This window comes from Drosophila takahashii, chromosome X (assembly GCF_030179915.1).
Source record: "Drosophila takahashii strain IR98-3 E-12201 chromosome X, DtakHiC1v2, whole genome shotgun sequence".
NCBI classification, from domain to species: domain Eukaryota; kingdom Metazoa; phylum Arthropoda; class Insecta; order Diptera; family Drosophilidae; genus Drosophila; species Drosophila takahashii.
The window spans coordinates 14,607,868-14,628,740 of record NC_091683.1 but is presented as its reverse complement, the minus strand read 5'-3'; the positions used below and the strand labels follow the sequence as shown (position 1 = coordinate 14,628,740).

The 20,873-nt window shown below is 44.0% G+C and overlaps 4 protein-coding genes across 5 annotated transcripts; 2 read left to right on the top strand and 2 right to left on the bottom strand.

The window, feature by feature from the left end:
* Positions 1 to 751: 751 nt before the first annotated feature.
* Ulp1 lies at positions 752 to 8,626 on the bottom strand. 2 transcript variants are annotated; one of them, XM_070218306.1, is made up of 7 exons: positions 8,507 to 8,626; positions 8,288 to 8,387; positions 3,532 to 7,167; positions 2,545 to 3,471; positions 2,052 to 2,228; positions 1,781 to 1,985; positions 752 to 1,716 (listed from the first exon to the last, which is right to left on the bottom strand). In XM_070218306.1, exons 2-7 carry the CDS (start codon positions 8,347 to 8,349, stop codon positions 1,102 to 1,104), a joined length of 5,622 nt encoding a protein of 1,873 aa, XP_070074407.1. In that variant the 5' UTR covers positions 8,350 to 8,387; positions 8,507 to 8,626; the 3' UTR covers positions 752 to 1,101. The 2 variants fall into 2 exon arrangements, with proteins under 2 accessions (XP_070074407.1, XP_016998257.3); XM_017142768.3 differs by lacking the exons at positions 8,288 to 8,387; positions 8,507 to 8,626 and adding an exon at positions 7,377 to 7,506.
* A 150-nt stretch (positions 8,627 to 8,776) lies between these two features.
* LOC108058153 (uncharacterized) lies at positions 8,777 to 12,513 on the bottom strand. Its single transcript, XM_017142706.3, has 5 exons — positions 12,278 to 12,513; positions 11,897 to 12,206; positions 10,388 to 11,136; positions 9,292 to 9,640; positions 8,777 to 9,230 (listed from the first exon to the last, which is right to left on the bottom strand). The coding sequence occupies exons 1-5, from the start codon at positions 12,410 to 12,412 to the stop codon at positions 8,923 to 8,925; spliced, it is 1,851 nt and encodes a 616-aa protein (XP_016998195.1). The 5' UTR covers positions 12,413 to 12,513; the 3' UTR covers positions 8,777 to 8,922.
* Positions 12,514 to 14,283: 1,770 nt separating this feature from the next.
* Mur18B (Mucin related 18B) lies at positions 14,284 to 15,848 on the top strand. The gene is made up of 2 exons (XM_070219147.1): positions 14,284 to 14,475; positions 14,536 to 15,848. Exons 1-2 carry the CDS (start codon positions 14,341 to 14,343, stop codon positions 15,691 to 15,693), a joined length of 1,293 nt encoding a protein of 430 aa, XP_070075248.1. The 5' UTR covers positions 14,284 to 14,340; the 3' UTR covers positions 15,694 to 15,848.
* Positions 15,849 to 16,831: 983 nt separating this feature from the next.
* Positions 16,832 to 17,975, top strand: Muc18B (Mucin 18B). The gene has a single exon (XM_017142707.3). The coding sequence runs from the start codon at positions 16,865 to 16,867 to the stop codon at positions 17,789 to 17,791; it is 927 nt and encodes a 308-aa protein (XP_016998196.2). The 5' UTR covers positions 16,832 to 16,864; the 3' UTR covers positions 17,792 to 17,975.
* Positions 17,976 to 20,873: the final 2,898 nt, after the last annotated feature.

Genomic DNA, 20,873 nt, shown 5'->3' with positions numbered 1-20,873 from the left:
CTTTCCTGCCTAGCCCGTTGCCAGGGTCACACTCACAATACAGTTGGATTGACTGCCCTACTTATCTATAGCGGGTTTCTTTTCAAATTCAATCAAATGATATAAATGGCATTTTAAAAATGTTAGTTAATAAATTAATATTTAAAAGAAATACATACATTTATGGGCAGGAAGTAACTTTACATTCTTTACTTTTTATTACTGATTAATATATTACTTTATAGAACGATTTGCAAAAATTAATTATATTACATTATGTACGCTATGTTAGGGCTGCTTATTTCCATAGATTTAAAGAAAATCGTTACTGATTATATTAACCAAAATTTTACTAGAAGTAATATTAGTAATATTTCTTATTATTTTTCTAGTTTAAAGTAATATCTTTTGAAAGTATTAAATATGTGTAAGTTCAAAAAGATAACTCTACTCGAAAGTATTTAATGATTTCAACCGTTCACAACTATGCATACATCAAAATTATATTTAGAATACTATAAAGTGATAAATAAGTGATATGTGTAAATTGGGTAAAAAAATAAGAAGAAAGCGTACCTATAGAAAATTTAAACAATGTTTTTCCAGAAAAAAATTTTCGTTCAAAAGTAAAAATATTTCATATGCGACTTCAATTAAAAATTTGTGTGATTACTAATGCAAATATGATGAATAAAGTGTGAATAAAGATGTAGAAAACTCAATTTAAATAAACAATCATTTCCGAAAGCATAAAATGAATATGCGGTTAACCTCTTGTTTCTTTATAGCGCTTTATTGAAAAACTAATTTCTCTGTTACAATCAGATGGCTAAATTCTCCTTTTTCATCTGATATTTAAAACTTTTACATTTAGTAGTAGATGGTTGATGCTTTCGTGTGTACAATCGAACCATAAAGGGTCGCCATTGTCTTTTGTGTACGAAGGTAAAATGAGATGAGAACAGGGAAACGCATGCCGGGGGTCGAACTGGACTGGAACTGCGTTTCCCTGCTTGGAAAGTTGTTGTTAGATTACTAAAAAATAAATTAAGAGCTTCGATCTCCCTCCGATCTTCTCCTAAGCTAGAACTAGTTGCTGTGTGGATGACCGACACTATCTCCTTAGTTCCAAATCTCACCAGCCGCAATCTCCAGCACCATCTTCCTGCGGAAATACTCCATTTCCGTTTGGCAAAAGGTGATCGGGACATCGCGCGAAATGTATTCGGCGAACATGCAGCTAAAAACGCCGCAATCGCTGCCATTCTGTTGTTGCGGCACATTGGGTGCGCTCTCGATCTTGAAGACGCTCGTATCGAAGGGCTGCTTGCGCTTGTCCAAGGACTCCTCGCGCAGATAGGCCTCCAGAGCGTTCAGCACGGGCTGATTCGGCTGTCCCATGGAATCGTAATAGTGAATCGTCTTGTTGCGCATGTGGATGATGGCCATGCACCAGTGGACGCCGTTGACGTGCACCGGCACCGGAATGACGTCCTTGGAGAAGATATCGACCTTGCGGGTCCAGCGCTTTACGCCCGCATGTCCAGCCTGCAGAAGGCGCGGCACGAAGAATGTGTTCATCGCGTACGTGGCGGGCAGTTCGCCAGGACGCTTCTCCGAGCGTTCGGTCATCAAGTTCATGTAGAAGTTAATCACCTCGTCGTTCAGCCACTCGCCATCCAGCATTGTCCGAATGTCGCGGCGGGTGATGTGCATGTTGAACTTGACAACAAGAACCTGTGGGTGTATATATATTATTTATTTAGAATTTAATATAATTTAGTTTAAATTTTATGCCTACCGTCGATACTTCGCCCGTCATCAACTCGTTATAGCGCCTTATGTGCTCCTTGGTAAGCGGAATGATTTTGGTTTCCTTCGGTTGAGAAGCCGGCTTGTCCACCGATCCGATGACGAAGATCGGCTTGTGGAGGATGCGGTACTGGAAGATGTTCTCCCGCAGTTTATACTCGTAGTCACGTCGTTCCTCTGTGGTGCGTTTAGCCCTGCAATTTGGTGTGCCGTGTTAAGTACTGAAGAAATATACATGTTACAGGCGGTTGGAAACTTACTCCACGACGGCCAATTTACGACGGTGCTCGGTTTCCTCCTGGATGCGAGCCGACTTGGCCTTGAACTGCTCCACGAAGTCATCCTTGAGGTAGATGCAGCTGGCGAAGCGACGTTGCAGGGCATCGGTCACAGCGAGCCTGGAAGGCGTCTGGCCACTGGGCGATTTCGCAGCGTCACTGATGGGTAAGAGAATTCAATAATTTAATATAACATTTACAAATATATTATAAAAATTAAATTCAAATAATAAATAAAAATGTATCTAATTCGACTCCTTGAAAAATACCAAATTAAGCTCAAAATCTAAATTCACAATTATAAAAATAAAAATGTATCTAATTCGACACCTTGAAAAATCCCAAATTAAGCTCAAAATCTAAATTCACAATTGTAAAAATAAAAATGTATCTAATTCGACAACTCAGACGAGCTCCTAATTTTAGTTAGCTTATAGTTATAACTTTAAGTTTGCTTTATTGTAAAGACACTAACGTGTGGTTGGTCATCGTGTTGGCGGCCTTCCTTTCATTCGAGCCATCATCTGCGGCTGTGACCATCACCAAGGAATCGGAGGAGCCGCTGTTTGAGCTTTCGCTGCTTCCCGAGCTGCTGGAGAGGGTGGAGGCACGGCTGTTGTTGAAGCTACCAATGCGCATTAGCTGCGGCGGCGGTGTTGGTGCTGGCGACGGCTTTTGCCGCTCTGCCTGGCTGCTGCTACTGCTGCTTCTGATCAGTCTGGCGTAGTCGGAGAGGCCGCGGTTATCGGGGCGCCTCGAAGAAGACGACGACGGTTGCTGCTGATGCTGCTGCAACGAACGAGATTGGTTGTTGTGCAGCATGGAACTCCAGGTGGCCGGCTGGGCGTCAATGCGCTGCAGCGGCGGTGGATTCGGCTTGGCGAAGCGACTGGCCACGGAATCATTGTGGGTCACCGTGTGTATGAGGTTCATATACTGTTCGTGCTCCATGCGCTCCATCTCGTGGGTGAGGATGCTCTTCTCCGCCTGAGCGGGAGCTCTGCGGCTCGCATGACCGTTTACACGGGCCTCGCCGACGAAGCCATTCTGACCCAGACGCACGGCATCCGAGTAGAGCAGCTGGGGGTGTCTGGCCGATGGACCAGCGGCGTTGGCAAATCTCTGGGCAGGCTCATCATCGTCCGAGACGTCGAAGGGATTGGGTATGTAGGGGGCTTCATTGCGCACACGGTGCTGCGTGTATACAGGCGGATTGAATATCGAGAGCCGCTTCGAGCCCTGCTGCTGCTGATGCTGCTGTTGCTGTTGATTCTCGCGCTCCCGCTCGGCCATGGACTTGCTGGGTATCAGGTCCTCGGCGGCTGGCTCATTCGTTATGAAGCGGGGAAAGGAGTTGTCCACCCGCCGGTACTTGATCGGCCGTGTATTCTCCTCCTGGTGGCTGCAAGAACAGAAGATCATTTAGTGTCTAAATACTCGACAAACTTAAAAAGTAGCTTACCGTCTTTTCCAGGTTGAATTAGCTGAATCAGCAGCTCGGTTTCGACCCGTTTCCGCCTCCCCGCTGTCCGATTCCTCTTCCTTGGGCTTATACCAACCGGTAACTAACTGTCTTAGTCTCTTCAAAATTTCCAAGCCCATCGAAATTCCGTTTTGGAGCTCGTCTCTTTGCCCGGTGGCCCTCTGCTTCGGAAGCTCAGTCTCCTCGATGCCCAGAAAGATTTCCCTGAGCAGGACGACGCTCTGCTTGGTGGATTCTCCGCGAATGGCTTCCTCTACCAGCTGGTGGCACACATTGGCCAGCTTCTGGCGCAATTGCAATAGGGCCAAGCGATAGCCGGCGGCTTGGAAGTGCTCCGGATGGGCTTTCAAACTATCGCAGGCCTCGCCGATGAGCTCAAGGAGTTTGCGCACGCACTCGGTGTAAGGATGTAGTTCGGTAGCTTCGTTTGACTCTGGGTTTTGTTCCGTTTGGGTCTTTGCCTCGGAGGCCAGCTGCTGCTGCTCCTGACCAGCTTCAGCCGGAGATTGGCCAGCCGTGTGGTTGGCCAGCTCCTCCAAGTCGGGCTGGTACAACTGGTTCTCGAATTCCAGCAGGCCGAACGGCTCCTGGTTGTAGTAGCGAATCTCCACCGGTCCCACCGGAATCCTCGAATCCTGCTGATAGTACTGGATGGCGGGCTGATAGTACTGAATCTCGGATTCTATCTGACTCTTCAGTTTGTGCTCAAAGTAGTGCACCTCAGAGGCGAAGTGTGGCTCCTTCTGTACTGGAATCTGCTGATCTTCCTGCTGAAATTCGCTGAAAAACGTTTGGTTTTGATCTTCCCGCAGGTCTTCCACCTCAATTCCACTCTGGTCGATGTGATTGTGAGGGTCAGTTACGATCTCCTGGCTATTCTGCTGAATATGGGCTGCAGTCTGGTCTTCTTCCTGCTGAAACTCTCGTAGAATCTGGTGGTTTTGTTCCTGAATCTCAGCTGCAATCTTGATGTCTTCCTTCTGGTTGTTATACCCTTCTTTCTGTTCAAACTCTCTTAAAATCTGGTCGTTATGCACCTCGATCTCAGCTACAATCTGCACATCTTCCGGCTGGAGCTGAGCTGCTATAATTTGGGTTTCCTGGAGGATCCCTGGTGCAATCTGGTCGTTGTCCTCCTCCTCAAGAACCAAAATCGACTGGCTGTGATCCTGAACTTCAGTCACAAACTGAATTTCTTCCTCCACTTCCTCCTGGACTGTAAGCTGCTCGTCTTCCTGTTGTAACTCGTTCGAAATCGATTGAATTTCGGTTACAATTTGAATAGCTTCCTCCGGAATCTGGGCTGCAACCTGATCTTCCGCCTGTTTGAACTCCTCCAAAATCGGCGTGTTTTGATCCTGACTCTCAGATGCACTCAAGTGGTTTTCCTGCGGAAGCTGCGATACAATCGGCTCGTCCTCAATCTCAATTACAATTTGTTCATTGAGATCTTGGGTCTCAGTTACAATGTTTCGGTCTTCTTCAGTTACCGTCGGTATGTCTTCCTGCTGAATTAGGGATTGTGGATCGTGCGATACAATTGGCTCGTCCTGTATCTCAATTACAGTTTGCTCATGGATATCTTGATTCTCAGCTACAATTTTCGGCTCTTTCTGCTCTTCTGCTTGCTCCAAATCGTTTAAAACCTGGTGGTTTTGAACCTTTACCTCAGTTTCAATCTGAATTTGTTCAGTTACAATCGGTATATCTGCTTGCAGAATCTCCTGATCTTCCTGCTGGATTGGGGAAGCAATCAACTGGGTTTCCTGCAGGCTCGGCTGCTTTTCCTCTGCAACCTGCGGCACAATCGGCTCGTTCTGTATCTCAACTACAAGCCGCTCACTGATATCTTGAATCTCAGTTGCAATATCTTGGTCTTCCTGCGGGAATTGGACTGCAACCTGCTCTTCAGTTGGCTCCAAATCGCTTAAAATTTGCAGCGGAATCTGCGATACAATCGGCTGGTCCTCTGTCTCAATTACAATTTGTTCGTTGATATCCTGAGTCTCAGCTACAATGCCGTGGTCTTCCTGCAGGATCTCAGTTACAGTCGGTACGTTTTCCTCCTGGGTTGGTGAAGCAATCAGCTGATCTTCCTGCAGGATCTCTGTGGCAATCTGCTCGCTTTCCTGTGGAACGTGCGATACGTTTGGCTCGTCTTGTATCTCAACTACAATTTGCTCTTGGATATCTTGATTAACAGTTGCAATTTTCGGGTCTTCCTGCTCTTCTGCTCGCTCGAACTCGTTTAAAACCTCAGTTGCAATCTGAATGTCCTCTTGCGGAATCTGGGCTACAATATTCTGAATGAACTCGCTTACCTCAGTTGCAATCGGTATGTTTGCTTGCAGAATCTTCTGGTCTTCCTCCTGGTTTTGCTTTTCCTGTATCTCAACTACGATCTGCTCATTGATATCTGGATTTTCAGACAGAATTGGCTGGACTTTTGCTGGCTCAAACTGGCTTGAAACCTCAGTTGCAGCCTCAATTTCTTCCTGTGGAATCTGGGATGCAATATTATGGTCTTCTTGCAGGATCTTGTCCGCAATCAGTTGGGTTTCTTGCACAATCTGAGATAGAATAGTCGGTTCGTTGAGATCTTGAATCTCAGTTGCAATGTTTTGGTCTTCCTGCAGGACTACAACCACGACCTGCTCTTCTCTTTGCTCGATCGCGCTTATCTCAGTTACAAGGGCTTCCTGTTGGATTTCCTGTGGAATCTGCTGTATCTCCTGTATCTCAACTACGATCTGCTCATTGAGGTCTTGATTCCTGGCTACAATTGGCTGGGTTTCCTGCAAGACCAGCTCTTTCGTTTGCTCAATCTCACCTAAAACCTGTAGTTTTTGATCCCGGACCTCTTCCGGCTGAATCTGGGTTGCAATTCTCTGGTTTCGCTGCTGAATCCTGGCTGCAGCGAGCTGTCTTTCCTGCAGCAGCTGCTCGGCCACCCGCTCGTTCACCTCCTCGAACTCCCGCAAGGCCAGTTGCCGGTAGCTGGTTGGCTCGCCGACCTGATAGACTTGCCGCTGCTCCTCCGACAGCAGCTCGAATTCCTCGGCCGAGGGCGTCTGCGCGTGCAGCCTGGGCGCCAACTGAGGTCCGTCCGAGTTCGCAGTCTGGTTCCAGGTGGAAACGCTGTGGCCACGCACTCTCTGCGGCGACGTCACTGGCGTGGAGCTGCGCAGCTCCTCGAGCCGCGGACTGGAGTGCTGGGACGACAACGACAACGACGACGGCGTGAGACAAGACCTCTTTGGCGAGGCGAAGAACGGCTCCGCATTCGGTATCCGCACGGCTCCAGGTGCCCAGAACTTGCCCCTCGACGGCGATACGGGCAAGAAGGCCGGGCTCTCGAATGCGGCTGCTCCCTGGAAGTGGTGGTGGTGGTAGTAGTGGCTCTGATTCGTACTACTATTGCCGGCGTAGCCCGAATCCGCTTGCGAACCAGGAGCCCCGAATGGCGGCGAGTTTCCTTGGTGGTCTACAGACGAACCATTGACTCCATCGCGGGATGCGGAGGCGGATGTGGATGCGGATGCTGAATCGGTCACAACGGCTTCTTCGGAAGACTTCGACATGCGTCTTCGCGTTTCTTCTGCCGCTGGTTCTGAGCTGTGAAGGAAAATCAAGGATTGCTTTGCATTAGGATTTTCGAGTCAACGAATTCCAAAGAAATGAAAAATGGGAAGAGAAAAAAAAAAAACGCAGCCGGTAAAACGCAGCCGATTTTGCGCATTTTCCTGGCCGCCGATTTTTTTTTTCCGCCCTTTGCCGCTCGCCCCGCCACCCGCTCTTGCCACGGGGAACAGCTAAGCACTCACCTCTTGGCCAGCCGGTAAACACTTTTCCAATGCCGGCAAAGCGGAAAATTTGCAACGCGGCGTGTGGAAAATTGTGAAAAAGAAAGAAATTTTCAATTTTCTTGGCGTGCTGCCTCCAGTGTGACCGTACCACGGATAGCGCGGAAATTCCAAGAACAAGCGTTATCGATAGTTTAGCTATTTTGGCTATTTTTTTAGAGGCTGTGCTTAGCTATTTTTTGGAACGGATTTTTAAAATTAAAGGTTTTTTTTTAAAAATTAACTTAAGGCGAATATATTTTACGTGTTTTATTTGGTGGCTTTATGTTTAGCTCTTGCCATGCAACTTATGTTTAAAAAGTTGGAATTTCTTAACATATAACCAGGGAACGAAAATAACTGTTATTGTAAATTTTTCATACAAAAAAATCACGCACTTAGAAGGGTCCTAAAAATTTTTTAAATACACCACAATTTTTATTAGCCATTGTAGTTTACAAATCCGTAATGATTTTTATTTTTTGATTTTTATAATAAAACTCAAAAAATAACTGTTATTTTTTGATTTTTATGAATAACAGTTATTCCCTTGACATTTTTGAAAAAATGAAATAATTAAAAAAAACAATACCCGTGCTTTTTATATCTTACTAAAAATTTTTTAAAAAAGGCAACCGCGCATATTTTATACCTATATTTTTTTAAAATTTTGTTTACCCACAAAATCGCCATAAATTAAGTTTGAGTTTTATTTTGATCACGACGAATAACTGTTATTTGTCAACTTTTATTATAAAACTCAAAAAATAACAGTTATTCTTTGAGTTTTACTTTACAAATCAGAAAATAACTGTTAAAGTGTGATTTTTAAAATATAACTTATAACAGTTACGTTCCCTGCATATAACATTAATTTCTCTTGTAAAACTTACATGTTGTATTTAAAACGCCTTTTCCGCCCTTGGTACGTTGCATTAAAGCTGTACTGGATCATCTTATTTGCTGAGTTGGGACAGGTATTGCCAAAAGAACCTAGGTAAAGATAAAAGGTAACGGTATATTATTTTATTAAGTTGACAACTTCACTTAAAATTTACATAAAAAATTTTAGATTATTTTAATACGAATTTAAAAAAAATTGAAATACTCACCGTTTAAAGTCTGCAACTGAATTGACCTTCAAAATGAAAATCAGTTGACAGGAAAAACAAAAACACGCTTCTTCAAAGTTCGTTAAATTAATAAAAATAAAATAAATTTTAGATGATCACCGTTCGAAGTCTGGAACTGAACTGACCTGCACCATGCAAATGACTTGACAGGAAAACAACTAGGTCTCTTAAAACAATTAATTTTTAATCCAGGCCTCCTTAGTTATTTTGTTTTTCTTCAAGCAAAGGGAACTTCGTTAAACTATTCAAGTTATGGTTTATATCTTTATTTATTAATATCACTGCACAAATACAACAACAACAGCAACACACGCACACACACAGACACAGATTTGGGATCCCTTTGGTGCCGAAGACCCCGCGAATTCTTCAGACTCAGCCAGAACCGCTGCTCATTAATCCCTGCTTTGGCAGCAGAAGAAGAGGAAGTTCCAGAGCAGCGTGGTCGCGCCGTACAGAGCGCCGGCGAGTCCCACGGTGGCCTGGAAGGAGTACCGCTCCACCACCCAGTGGGCCAAAGCACCCCACAGGAGGACGAGCAGGCCGTTGGTGAAGTGCACCGGTCGCCGGATGGCCGTCCAATTGGCCCGCGTCATGCCCATTTGGAAGACGAGCTCCTGCAGAAAGGCCGTGACCACCTGGCCAAAGCCCAGGAGCACCGCGGACACGCTGAGCAGCAGCTTCGATGTGGAGAAGCTGATGACTGATTGTGAGAGAGGGAAAAATGGGTTATTCTGGTGGAGGATTATTCTCACAGGACTCACAGATCAGAGCCAGGCACTTGCAGAGGCTGCCCAGCGTGTGCCACTGGATCTTGCGCTTGTAGAGACTCGTCCCGAAGCGCGGCGTCATCAGGGAGAAGCACATCCAGGGGAAGGCCAGCAGGGAGAAGAGGAAGGGGATCTCGGCGTTCTTCAGCGCATGGTGGCTGACCGCCAGTCCGGGCAGCACGGTGAGGCACATCACGTAGCTGAAGATGTCCGCCGAGAGGAGCAGCGTGGTGGCGTACAGCTGCGGCACCAGCAGCGCCTGCTGCAGCGGCATGGCGATCTTGTCCAGCAGGTTCCACCACAGGTGCGAGGTCACCGCCCGCGACATACGCCGGATGCGGCGCTATAAAAATGGTGGAAAGAGTTAAAAAATAGGGTCTAGACTTTTTGCAAAAATGGCAAAAATTAAAAATTTCCAGGTTTGAATGCCAATCGATTGGGGATTTTATTACGAGTTCAGCGAGGTATGGCATTCGATATTTGGATTATTATTTCAATTTTTATGATCAAAATCAGAACTTTGATTTTCGGTGCAAATTTGAAATTTTTCTTAATCGATTTTTTTCTATAACTTGGTCAAAAATGGTCCCAAATCAAAAAGGCGTACTGTTTTGAGCAGCTAACAACATAATAATTACACCCGTAAACTTTCTGTCTGATTAAAAAAAAATAAATATTTGACCCAATTTTCACATTTTTGATAAGGGGTAACATCATATTTTTTTGCGAAAATTGGCAAAAATTAAAAACTTCCAGGTTTGAATGCCAATTGATAGGGGATTTTATTACGAGTTCAACGAGGTATGGCACTCGATATTTAGATCATTACTTTAATTGTTATGAGCAAAATACTATTATTGTTTGGGTGGAAAATGAGGATCTTGATTTTTGGATCATTATTATAATTTTGATAACCAAAATACTAAATAATATTGCCCTATATCAACTCTAAAGAAGCCCTATACAAAATTCAAATAATAATCATCTCTAAAGAGCCGTGTACAAATTTCAAACAATTTGTTAGCGGTGACTACTCTGCCCTTTAATAATTTCCCACTAAAATAAGGTAACCCTGACAACAAGGACTCACCAGATTAGCATAGTCGGGTGGCAGTGGCGAGGAGCTGCCAGTTCCCAGTCCCGTTCCCGTTCCCGTTCCCAAACCCATTCCCAGGCTGGAGATCTGGGGCGTCAACGGATAGAGGCGTCCATTCGAGAGCGACTTGTGCGAGGTTTGCGAGGCGGACATCGCGTAGTTGTCGATGGTCGCATTGCTCGACCGCATCATGGACACCGTCTCGTCCTCCTCAGGTATGATCTCCATGATCTCCACTCCATTGGGATTCACATAGGTCACATAGGCCTCGTCGGTGGCCAGCATGTAGTTGCTGTGCGTGTCCACCACGGCGGCGGCAACGACGGCACTCGGAGTGGTGGCCATTTCGCTGGTGGTCGCCGGATTCCGCCACGACAGCGCCGTGTCCAGGCCGTCCAGTTGGTCCGCCACCAGATTGGCGGCCAAAGCGGCACGCAGGGGAAGCGCCGCGAATCCCGTCTCCGCCTTGATCACCGATATCCGTTTCGTGGTGAAGGCATCCTCGCGATGCTTCGTGATGATCAGGCTCAGCGGTATGAGATTCACCAGCAGGGCGGACATCAGCACGATGGACTGGGCAGTGCCGTACAGCGTTCGCAAACTGGTGAAGACGAACGAGAGGAACAGCTGGCAGAAGGCCTCGCCGCACAGGTGGATCGTCTTGCGCACGTACTTGTCCTCCCGCGGACGCACTGCCTCCAGGATCACGTGCGTCTTCCACAGGTACAGGCTGGAGCCGATGCCTAGGTGAAAATAGGGGTTAAAATTATTATTAAATATATTATTAAATATCAACCTTATTAATCAATCTTTGGTTACATAGAAATTTTTATAATAACATTATTTAATTTTATATTCTTTAATTTACTATTCAATTAAATATTTTCATAAATTGAATATAAAATATTTGCATTAATAGAATTGGTAGAATTTAATTCTAAATATAGGTCATATTAAATACCAACCTTATTAATCAAACTTTGATGTATTATATTAATAAATATTTTAATCACATTATTTAGTTTTATATCAAAATCAAAGATATAAATTCCTTAATTAACTATAATTTTTAATTGTATATCTATAAATTTAATATGAAATGTATGGATTTAATACTTATTTTTTTTTTTACTTTCAAATGGAAAATATTCCAGTAAAATTTAATTAATAAACATTATTTTTATCTAATTAAACGTATGCTTTTTTATAGAATTTCTCCCCAGCAATATCATGAAACTCTGAGCAAGAGAATGCGTATACGTGATATATTGCGTATACGAAGAGTTGGCTATTAACAGAATGTAGCTGCTGCTTTATCTTGAGTTAAAAAAAATATATACTACAAAATAAAAGGAACATTAATGTTCAACCATAATATTATACATAGACACAACTGTACGAATTACAAGACTCTCTTTTTTGCAGCTTGGCGCCCTTTTGTTTTGAGAGATTAAAGATTACAGATCACAGATGATTAAGATGATTCCCATACCCCCCACTCACCCGCAAAGCAGCCGTAGAAGACAATGGCCACCACCTGGGTGGTGGTGGTGACCACGATCCAGGCGGAGGAGAACAGTATCCCGCTGACCATCAGCGAGACGCAGGCGATGAGGGTGGCCAGCAGGAAGACCCTCCTGTACTGGGTGGTCTCCCTTGACCTCCCACTGTACTCTGTGTCCAAATGCTCCATTATCGAGCGGCACAGCTCCCCGGTGGCCTGGTAGACGATCGCCGGCCAGATCCTCAGCACCAGATCCTTGTCCGACTCCACCACATTGCCGTACAGATAGGCGGGCGTGGCCAGGAAAGCCTGCGGAGATGATCTTTACTAATCTCTGGAATGTATATATATATATATAGCACTATAGCGATTCGATTTACGTGTATGGCAAAGCCGCAGAGCATGTACTTCTGTTGAATGTGCTTCTTGACCACCCTGCGTCTCTGGATTCCAGCGGTGGCTCTGGCGGTTGGTCGTCGCACTGGACTCGGGGCAGCCATCGCAGAGGTTGCCATATATATATATATATATATATATCCGATTTGGATTACAGATCTATAGATTTATCCGTCCGTTTATCCGTTCGCTGGGCACTGGGAATTTTTGTGTGCGCTCCGTCTAGCCGCTGGCATTCATCATTCACCGAAACCCGAAACCTGAAACCAAAGCCAAAACCCCAGCGTTTAGATAACGTGCATATACATATGGATATACACCGGAGACACGGAGACTCGGGAGACTCGGAGAATCGGAGAGTTGGAGAGGCAGGCTGATAAGATCGGGGCTCTGGGGGCTCTTATCACGATATGCCAGATATATAGATATATATGCCAGAGATATCTGTGTCCACACACTGCACAAGTGTATCTGCGCAGCTGCGTATCTCTGTATCCGTGTATCCGTGAGATTAACGTCAGATATGTAAAGCGTTTGCCTGCAATTCAGTCACCACATTTGAGCGGCGGCATCAGCGCTGGATTATGTTTATGGCCACCAGTTGGAGCAGATAAATGGTAAGGGTAATGGGTAGTGGGTAGTGGGCATTGGGTACTCTCCAGATCCCCAGACACCTGGTGGGTCACCAAAGTTGGTGACCCTTCTTCTCACTATCCATTTGGTCAAAAAGAGTTCTTATCACTTATCAACACTCACTCACTCTCAGTGACCATTAACCTAGAAATGTGCCAAATAGGTGACCCAAAACTAACATTTTAAAATCTTCCCATTACTCCTTTTGGTCAAAAAGAGTTATTATCACCAATAAATATTTATTCTCACCCAGTTTTAAACACTCCTGCACTTGGTGACCTTTAACCTAGATATATGCCAAAAAGGTGACCCAAAACCACCACTTTAGAATCCATCAATATCAATTAGAAAGGTTTTTCAAAAAGGTGACCCCAAACTACACTTTTAGAAGCCTTAACTTGACCCATCAAATCCCCGACTTTGTTTAGGTTTATTATTAGGCTTTAAAGAAAAGGTGACCCAGAATTTTACACAACTAGACCAATTGAATCCGGATTTCTCACTCTTTGCAATCTAATGATTACCATTGCATTTCATTGTTAGTTTTTGACTAATGTTTTATTGTAGACGACTTCATTGGAATGCCCTATAAAAATGTTTATAAACATATTATATTATTATTATGTGATTCCAAACTGTTATGTTTAAGCATGGCAGAAAGGTGACTCATAGCTTTATTCCGTAGAACGAAAATTAAAAAATTCAAAAGAAACAATGATATGCATATATGAAGATAAGGTGTGAACATGCGATTAGGTTGTATATCATTAGGTATCGCGAAGCATTAACTCTAAATGTAGAGAAAATTCCCTAAAAAGTATGTATTGCAGTGTAAAAAACCCTTTAAAATATTGTAAAACACTGAAGATTCTCTGCGCAGTAAAGAATGGATCGAATGTCATCTATTTACCATGCCAAAGTTTTGGATGCGTCACAGTCTTTGTTTTGTTGTGGGTCTCCAGGGTCCAAAATGCACTGGAAAGATCGGCAAAAACAAAAAGCAGTAGCGCCGAAAGAAAAACACCGGACAAACAGATTTATCTGACCTCCGAGATCCGAGATTTACCCATCCGAGTTATCTTTACAGACTTCCGTTTCACATCCGCGCAGTATGTGCATATGTATCTATATCTCAGTGGCAGTAGCCCAACTTTACGGGTTTTACAACTGTATTTTGCAACCCCAAACGAAAAAAGAGGCCCTCTAGCGACGTCAGAGCAGGGCAAAATTTTATTTGCATCATATACGGAACGTCTATCTATCAGATACAGATACAGATACAGAGATGTGATGCTAAGGTGCTAAGCCCGATAAGACCGAGCATCCCGGCCAGATCGGGCTATATAATCTTGGGCCTTCTCGGCCAGCAGCTCACACAACGATCGACCGACGTTAGCCACTGGCGACGAAAACGATGACATCCTTTAGAAGCAGCACAATTTCAACTTCAACTTCAACTTTAAATTCAACCACCACGTTCACGGTGCGCAAGATGACGGGCAGACGAATCTCCAAGCTGTCGAGCATCCTGCTGCTCTGCGCCGCTTTGGTAAGTTTTAGCCGGAAGCCGAGGGATTCTGATTCCTGACCATTCCTGACTAACTTCCAGCTGCTGACCAAGTCCTGCGGCATCCTGGCGCTGAGCGGAGACGCCAATTCCAATGACCTGGCCAAGGCGGAGCCCTGGAGCGACACCACTACCATTCAGCAAAGTGATGAGGAGTCCACCACTTCCGGTTCGGGTTCAGGGGACTGGGAATTGACCACAGAGGCGGAGGAAACCACTACACCTTCCGATGAGGAGGAGACCACTTCACCTTCCGATGAGGAGGAGACCACTTCACCTTCCGATGAGGAGAGCACTACCAACGCCGACCAGGAGAGCTCCTCCACTGGCGCCTCTGGCGATGGAGAGACCACCACTGCTGTTCCGGAAACCTCACCAGCTGCTCCCGAGGAAACTTCAGCTGCTCCCGAGGAAACTTCCGCTGCTCCTGAGGAAACTTCTCCCGCTCCCGAGGAAACAACCACTGGAGAACCAGAGAGTTCCAGTTCCTCCTCCGCCCCAGCAGAGCCAGAGAGCTCCTCCACCTCCAGTTCCTCCTCCTCTATCCCAGCTGAGACCACCATTGCACCCACCCCGCCCACCTTCAAGTGCCAGACAGCTGGATTGTTTCCCCACATCGGCGGCGAGTGCCGGCGCTACCACAACTGCCTGCTGAACCCCGTGCTCCAGCAGCTCCAGGAGATCGAGCTCATCTGCCCCGAACGCACCGTCTTCTCGCCGAGCTTAAGCAGATGTGCTAGGGATCTGGCCGAGTGCCAGGAGGATGGCTTCCAGTGCTTGGCCGTGGGCAGATTTGCGGGACACGATGAGACCTACTACTATAGCTGTGTGGCCAGTCTGCAGGGCGGCTTCCACAAGTTCATTGTCCGCTGCTCCAGTGGCCAGAGATTCGAGGCGCTGATCGGAGGATGCTGGCGCTACGATTGGACGCAGATTGTGCCCGGTCAGGAGGCGACTGAGGTCAGCGATCTGGCGGCCATCAAGCGGGAACTGAAGCTCTACAAGGCCGAGGCCAAGCTGCGCCTGAAGGCCCAGAAGGAGCAGGAGAAGCTGGCCAAGAAGCAGCAGAAGCTGGAGGAGAAGGCCGCCAAGAAGGCGGCCAAGGAGCAGGCCAAGCAGCAGGCGAAGGCCGAGAAGGAGAAGGAGAAGGCGCAGGCCAAGGGTCCCGAGTCCATCGAGAGCGCCGAGTCCGCGGAGTAACTAGCTCCGATCTGAGATCCAAGATCCTCCTCTCCATTCCCCAGATGAGGAGAAACCCATCCATCTATGTTGGTCCATTGCTCTAGTCTAGTGAAATTATCTCTTTGTTAACCCTTTTTTTTGCTTTGTGGTGTAAATAAAGATTTGAAACGAAATTATGGAAATTTTTTATTTATTTATTACATTTTTTTTTTTTTTTTTAAGGAAGTCAATGCAACTAGACATTTCTTAAATAATGTGTGTATAACCTTTATAAACTAAATAAAGATTTAAAACGAAATTATTTAAATGTGTTTATTTATTTATATATTTTTTTTTCTTTTTTTAACGCAATAAATGAAACTAGGCCTTTCTAAAAGAATGTGTTTATAACCTTCCCATGAGGTTAAGGCTTTTTATATAAATAAAATTAAATAAAATAAAATAAAATATAATATTGCATTGCTTTATGGTATGTGTGGACAGGTGTGAAATCTTTCTAAGGAGAAAGGCTAGTCTTGATAAGCTTTCCAAGTTTTTCGTTTCTCTACTTCTACCCTTAGATACTAGTGACTTTATCTGTACTAAGCTAATTAATTGCTTTGTTTTTCCGGAGCTTAAACTATAAATAGAGAGGAAAAAGTAAATAAGTGCTAAACTTTTCAACACAACTTGTTTTTTGTTGTTCCCGAAATGAGAGAAATATTCCATACCTACCTACCTATTTATCATCTAGCTATTTATATAAATAATCAAGTGAAGGAAAGAAGACTTGTCAACAGGAGCTTGGTGTTCTTATATGTATTTATTTATTAATATTTATTTATTATTAATTTGTAATATTTCAGAAATATATTTTTTACTAAAAAGAGATGACATTTGGGCTTCTCAAGACTCCGGAAAAAGTCCCTAGTTTGGGAATTTCCACTGTGCTGCAGATACGTTTCCTCAAGGGCACACTAAATGTATTATATTGATCACTTAGTCACACACAGCCAGACTTTTTGGCCACTACTATCGACGGTGGTGCGTTGTGGTCACCTAACCACTTTATCAGCTAATCACTGGGCAATCTGGAAGATTGCCGCCGTCACCTTTTGGGCCTCTCGGCTATAAAAGAGCCACACCGATTGTCCGGCCAGTTAGTCCGTCGAACCAATTAGCCAAAATCAAAGCCCGAAACGAAAACGAAATGTTCAAGCTATCGTTGCTAGTGGGCCTGGCCCTGATCCTGGCTCCTTCCATCACCCAGGCCAAGTCCCTGTGCCGCCAGAGCGGCTACTTCACCCTTGTGGATAACACGCCGCACTTCTACGCCTGCCAGTCCACCGGTGTCCGAGGTGACTTCTCCGTGCGCCACCTGCGCTGCCCCGCCGGTCTGGTCTTCAGCTCCTCGGTGGCCCAGTGCATCCCGTCGATCGCCGCTTTTGAGGCCCGTGAGGATAGCAACATCGAGAACCCCACCATTCCGCCACTGCCACCCAGCAATCTGGATGAGAGCACTAGTGAGGCTCCTGTAACCACTGGAAAACCCGCCACTGAGGCTCCTGCACCCACTGAAGCTCCCGGAACCACTGAAAAGCCAGCTACTGAAGCTCCCGGAACCACTGAGAAACCAGCTACTGAGGCTCCCGGAACCACTGAAAAACCAGCCACTGAAGCTCCCGGAACCACTGAAAAACCAGCCACTGAGGCTCCCGGAACCACTGAAAAACCAGCCACCGAGGCTCCTGGAACCACTATAAAGCCAGCTACTGAGGCTCCCGAAACCACTGAGAAACCAGCCACTGACGAACCTGTCACCGATGACCCTGCCACCGAAGAGCCTGCCACTGATGAACCTGTCACCGATACCGATGAACCTGTCACCGATGAGCCCGTCACCGATGAGCCGAGTAGCAATGCCACCGATGACGGTGACGTCACCGAAACCACCGCAGAGCCCCACAAGTGCGCCACCACCGGATTCTTCCCGTCGGACGAGAGCTGCACGAACTATGTCCTCTGCAGCTATGCAAATGGCGAGGACCTCAAGCCGTTCACCATGAAGTGTCCTCAAGGCATGCAGTTCGATCCTGTCAATAGCTGCTGTGACAAGAATTTCGACTGCCTGGCTTAAAAATCAGGATGCCAGTCGAGGATTGGTTGGCTGAGAACGATGAGAAGCAATAAAACCAGTCATTGCAACCATTTAACCAAGCTGTAGCTTTTATTTACTTTATAGCTTCCACCTTTTTTTTCCCAATGTGATTACTTTTTTTTTTCTTTGTGAAGTGAATAAATTCTAGTTTAATTATTATTAATTTATTTCAAATCATATCTGGCATCTTGATGGGTTGTCAAGTGGTTGCCCATGACGGCAATATCAATTTCTATTCCAATTTCATTGGCATTATCCATCAAGGCGATAAGAAGGGAGTCCATTAGGGTTCTGCTATCTAATCGCTTGACCAGTTCTCGAGTGACAAATTAGCCTCGCAAAGATGTCCCCTAATCGATTTCCCGATCACAAAGCAACCCTGTAAATTGGAGTTCTGAACTTGAAATCGAACTATTAAAAAATAATAAATAAATTGATTTAATAATATTCCTAGAAAATGTTTCAACTTTTATCTTTTCTGAAATTAAGGTTGAGTAACTTTTTCAGGAGAGCTGTTTTTTACCTTTTCCTTAATAATAAAAAATAAAAATCAATTAGTGGCCTCTAGCATTTCCTGGAATATTATCTTATCTCTCCCTTGCTGATTGATCTTGCCCTGTATTAAACTAATAAGTCATTGATTGATTTATTACCTTTTGTCCTGTTGTTGCTTTCAAATAATTGCTTTTATTTTACCTGTCTTTCATATGTTATTCCTCTAAACTATAAGATCGTAAGTTAAAAACCGAACGTAGGTAGGCCTTTTTAATCAACCAAGAATTCCCCGAATATTATCTAATCGTTGTCAAATGAAAATAAATAATTACTACTTATTTTCCCTTTTATGACTTGATTTATTAATGACTTTTTAGCAGTTGAGTGAGAATTTGTAAGAATTAGTTACTCAGAAAATGAATTTGTGTGCATAGAATATCTTTTAGTGATGTTTATTATATATTTTGTATTTATTCCTCCGTAATAACCAATCTTTCCTATAAAGTCGCCTTATGCACGCCATTCGAACCAACATTCAGTCACGTGCCGTTGTCTTCACAGCGATAATGAATGAAAACAGCCGAGTTATCTTGGAGGTTCCGTGCTCTGGTCGGTGGTTTTTATTCAGTGGGTGGTGGATGGTGGATGGTGGCGAGTGGCTTAATAAACTTCCGCATGGCGGAGCACGGGTCAAGCTGGGAACTATGGGTATGGGTTAGTGGGGGATGGATGGATAGCTTGGGATCTGCAATGAATGCGATAAATGTTCAAATGGGCAACGGGCAATGGATTCCCAAATGAGTGAAAGTCTCTCACCATCGGGCGCCATCGCAATGGCATTTGGGGTTCGGTCCGCTGGCCGGGAGGTTGCATAAAAAAGACTCCGGAGCATCGAATCGGCGACACCGCTTCGTTGGACAATTGCGCATGCGCGTAGCTCGTTAAAATGCCTTTATTTCTTCCACCGCGGCGACAATTAAAGCAGGCCAAAAACTCTGGGCCAAAATTCGCAGCTTTTTTAGCCAGTGCACACTGGGCCAGCCGATCAGATTTTTGGCCAAAAATACGTTTTTCTTTTTTAAGAAAATGACCAAATTGAGTTTGGGATCCTTTTTATAATACATTAAACTAATTTATGCCAAAGTTTCAAAGAATTCGGACAAGTAGTTTTCTTTTACCATATTTTCAAAGTGAAAAATTCATAAAATATTGATGGAAATGAAAAAAAATTTAGAAGTCAAAGATGCTGATGTTGCTGTTCGACTTCTTTCCGAAACTTGCAGAAGGGATTATTTTCAACAAATAAAAAATATAATATAGCTCGTATGTCTTACTTGTTTGCTAAAATAAATGTAATTGTTAATTTTTACGCTTTTTTTCAGCAAATGAGTACTTTGCTTTTCGAGTGCCTTCGAGTGCCATCCCCAAATTAGTTCATTCCTTCAAAAAAAAATCCGTTGATCAATTTACTAAAAGCGTAGCCCACCGACTCGATGCGGTTTTGCCTTAGTTTTCGGTAATTTAAGTTTTAATTGAAGGCTTAACTCGAAGTCGAGCTATTTTGAAGAGCTTAGCTAAGAGAGCCCAAGAGTATGCCATACTTTATTTCTTCAGGTTTTGGTGAACATTTTGCGCTCAAAAATTTGATTTTAGTGTGACTAACATCTAAAATCTACTTTTTACGTACACTATTCGATTATGGTATTTTCCAAACCTATATCTATCTATTTAATCAGGACTATGCAAATAAAAATGTTGCATACTTTTGTGATGACTTCAGAATATGTCAAATTAACATTAAACCAATCAAAAAACAATATTTTTAAACAATTTTTTTTACATAATTTGATTATATAAAACTTAAAAGGTAACAAGAACAAAAAAATAGAAATTTTTTTTAAATCGATTGTTTGATAAACGTTGATGTGGGAGCCTCCGAAAGTTGCACTTTTTAACGGTTCATAAATCTTAAATGACATTATATTTTTTAGTGATGTTAATTTTTTTTAGTTTGTTTTATCTCATACTTTATTGTTTTCGAAAATGGAAGAAGTGCGTCTTCTAGTTATTTTTTTAAAAATAAAAAACCGAAAAGTACGTAAAATTTTCCGACTTTGGTCTGGATTATCTATATCATATAAAATTCCAAGAAATTTTACTTTTAGTTCGTTGGAAAGTTCAATCTTTTAAGAAAAAAACGCAAAAAACTGCATCCTTCTAACTGTCCTAGGAAAGAAATTACAGATTTTTGGCCAAAAAATTAACTTTCTGGCCCAGTGTGCAGTGGCAGTAGTCCAGGCACGTACTCCTCTCCTCTCCACTCCTCTTCTCCCATCCAAATCGCAATCATAAAAGCCTGGATACGTGCATAGTGCCATTTGGCACACAAGTGTTTGCCATTTGGCCCTAAACGGTCATAGGCAAATGAATAGTTAACTCCGTTTGCAAACACGGAAAGAAAGCAGGATGATCTCTCAAATTTTAAGGGATCTATCAGGCTCCTTAAATTTTATTTTTTTTATTTCAAACTTTATTATTTAAAATTATAAAAAATTATAATGAAGAG

Coding starts and splice junctions, on each gene's coding strand:
- LOC108058153 (XM_017142706.3), bottom strand. CDS start 12,412: ATGGCAACCTCTGCGATGGCTGCCCCGAGTCCAGTGCGACGACCAACC. Junction 9,641..10,387: donor CACCCGACTATGCTAATCTG/GTGAGTCCTTGT, acceptor CCATTTTTATAG/CGCCGCATCCGGCGTATGTC. Junction 9,231..9,291: donor CAAGTGCCTGGCTCTGATCT/GTGAGTCCTGTG, acceptor TCTCACAATCAG/TCATCAGCTTCTCCACATCG.
- Muc18B (XM_017142707.3), top strand. CDS start 16,865: ATGTTCAAGCTATCGTTGCTAGTGGGCCTGGCCCTGATCCTGGCTCCT.
- Ulp1 (XM_070218306.1), bottom strand. CDS start 8,349: ATGATCCAGTACAGCTTTAATGCAACGTACCAAGGGCGGAAAAGGCGT. Junction 2,229..2,544: donor AACACGATGACCAACCACAC/GTTAGTGTCTTT, acceptor CTTACCCATCAG/TGACGCTGCGAAATCGCCCA. Junction 1,986..2,051: donor CGTAAATTGGCCGTCGTGGA/GTAAGTTTCCAA, acceptor ACCAAATTGCAG/GGCTAAACGCACCACAGAGG.
- Mur18B (XM_070219147.1), top strand. CDS start 14,341: ATGACATCCTTTAGAAGCAGCACAATTTCAACTTCAACTTCAACTTTA. Junction 14,476..14,535: donor TGCTGCTCTGCGCCGCTTTG/GTAAGTTTTAGC, acceptor ACTAACTTCCAG/CTGCTGACCAAGTCCTGCGG.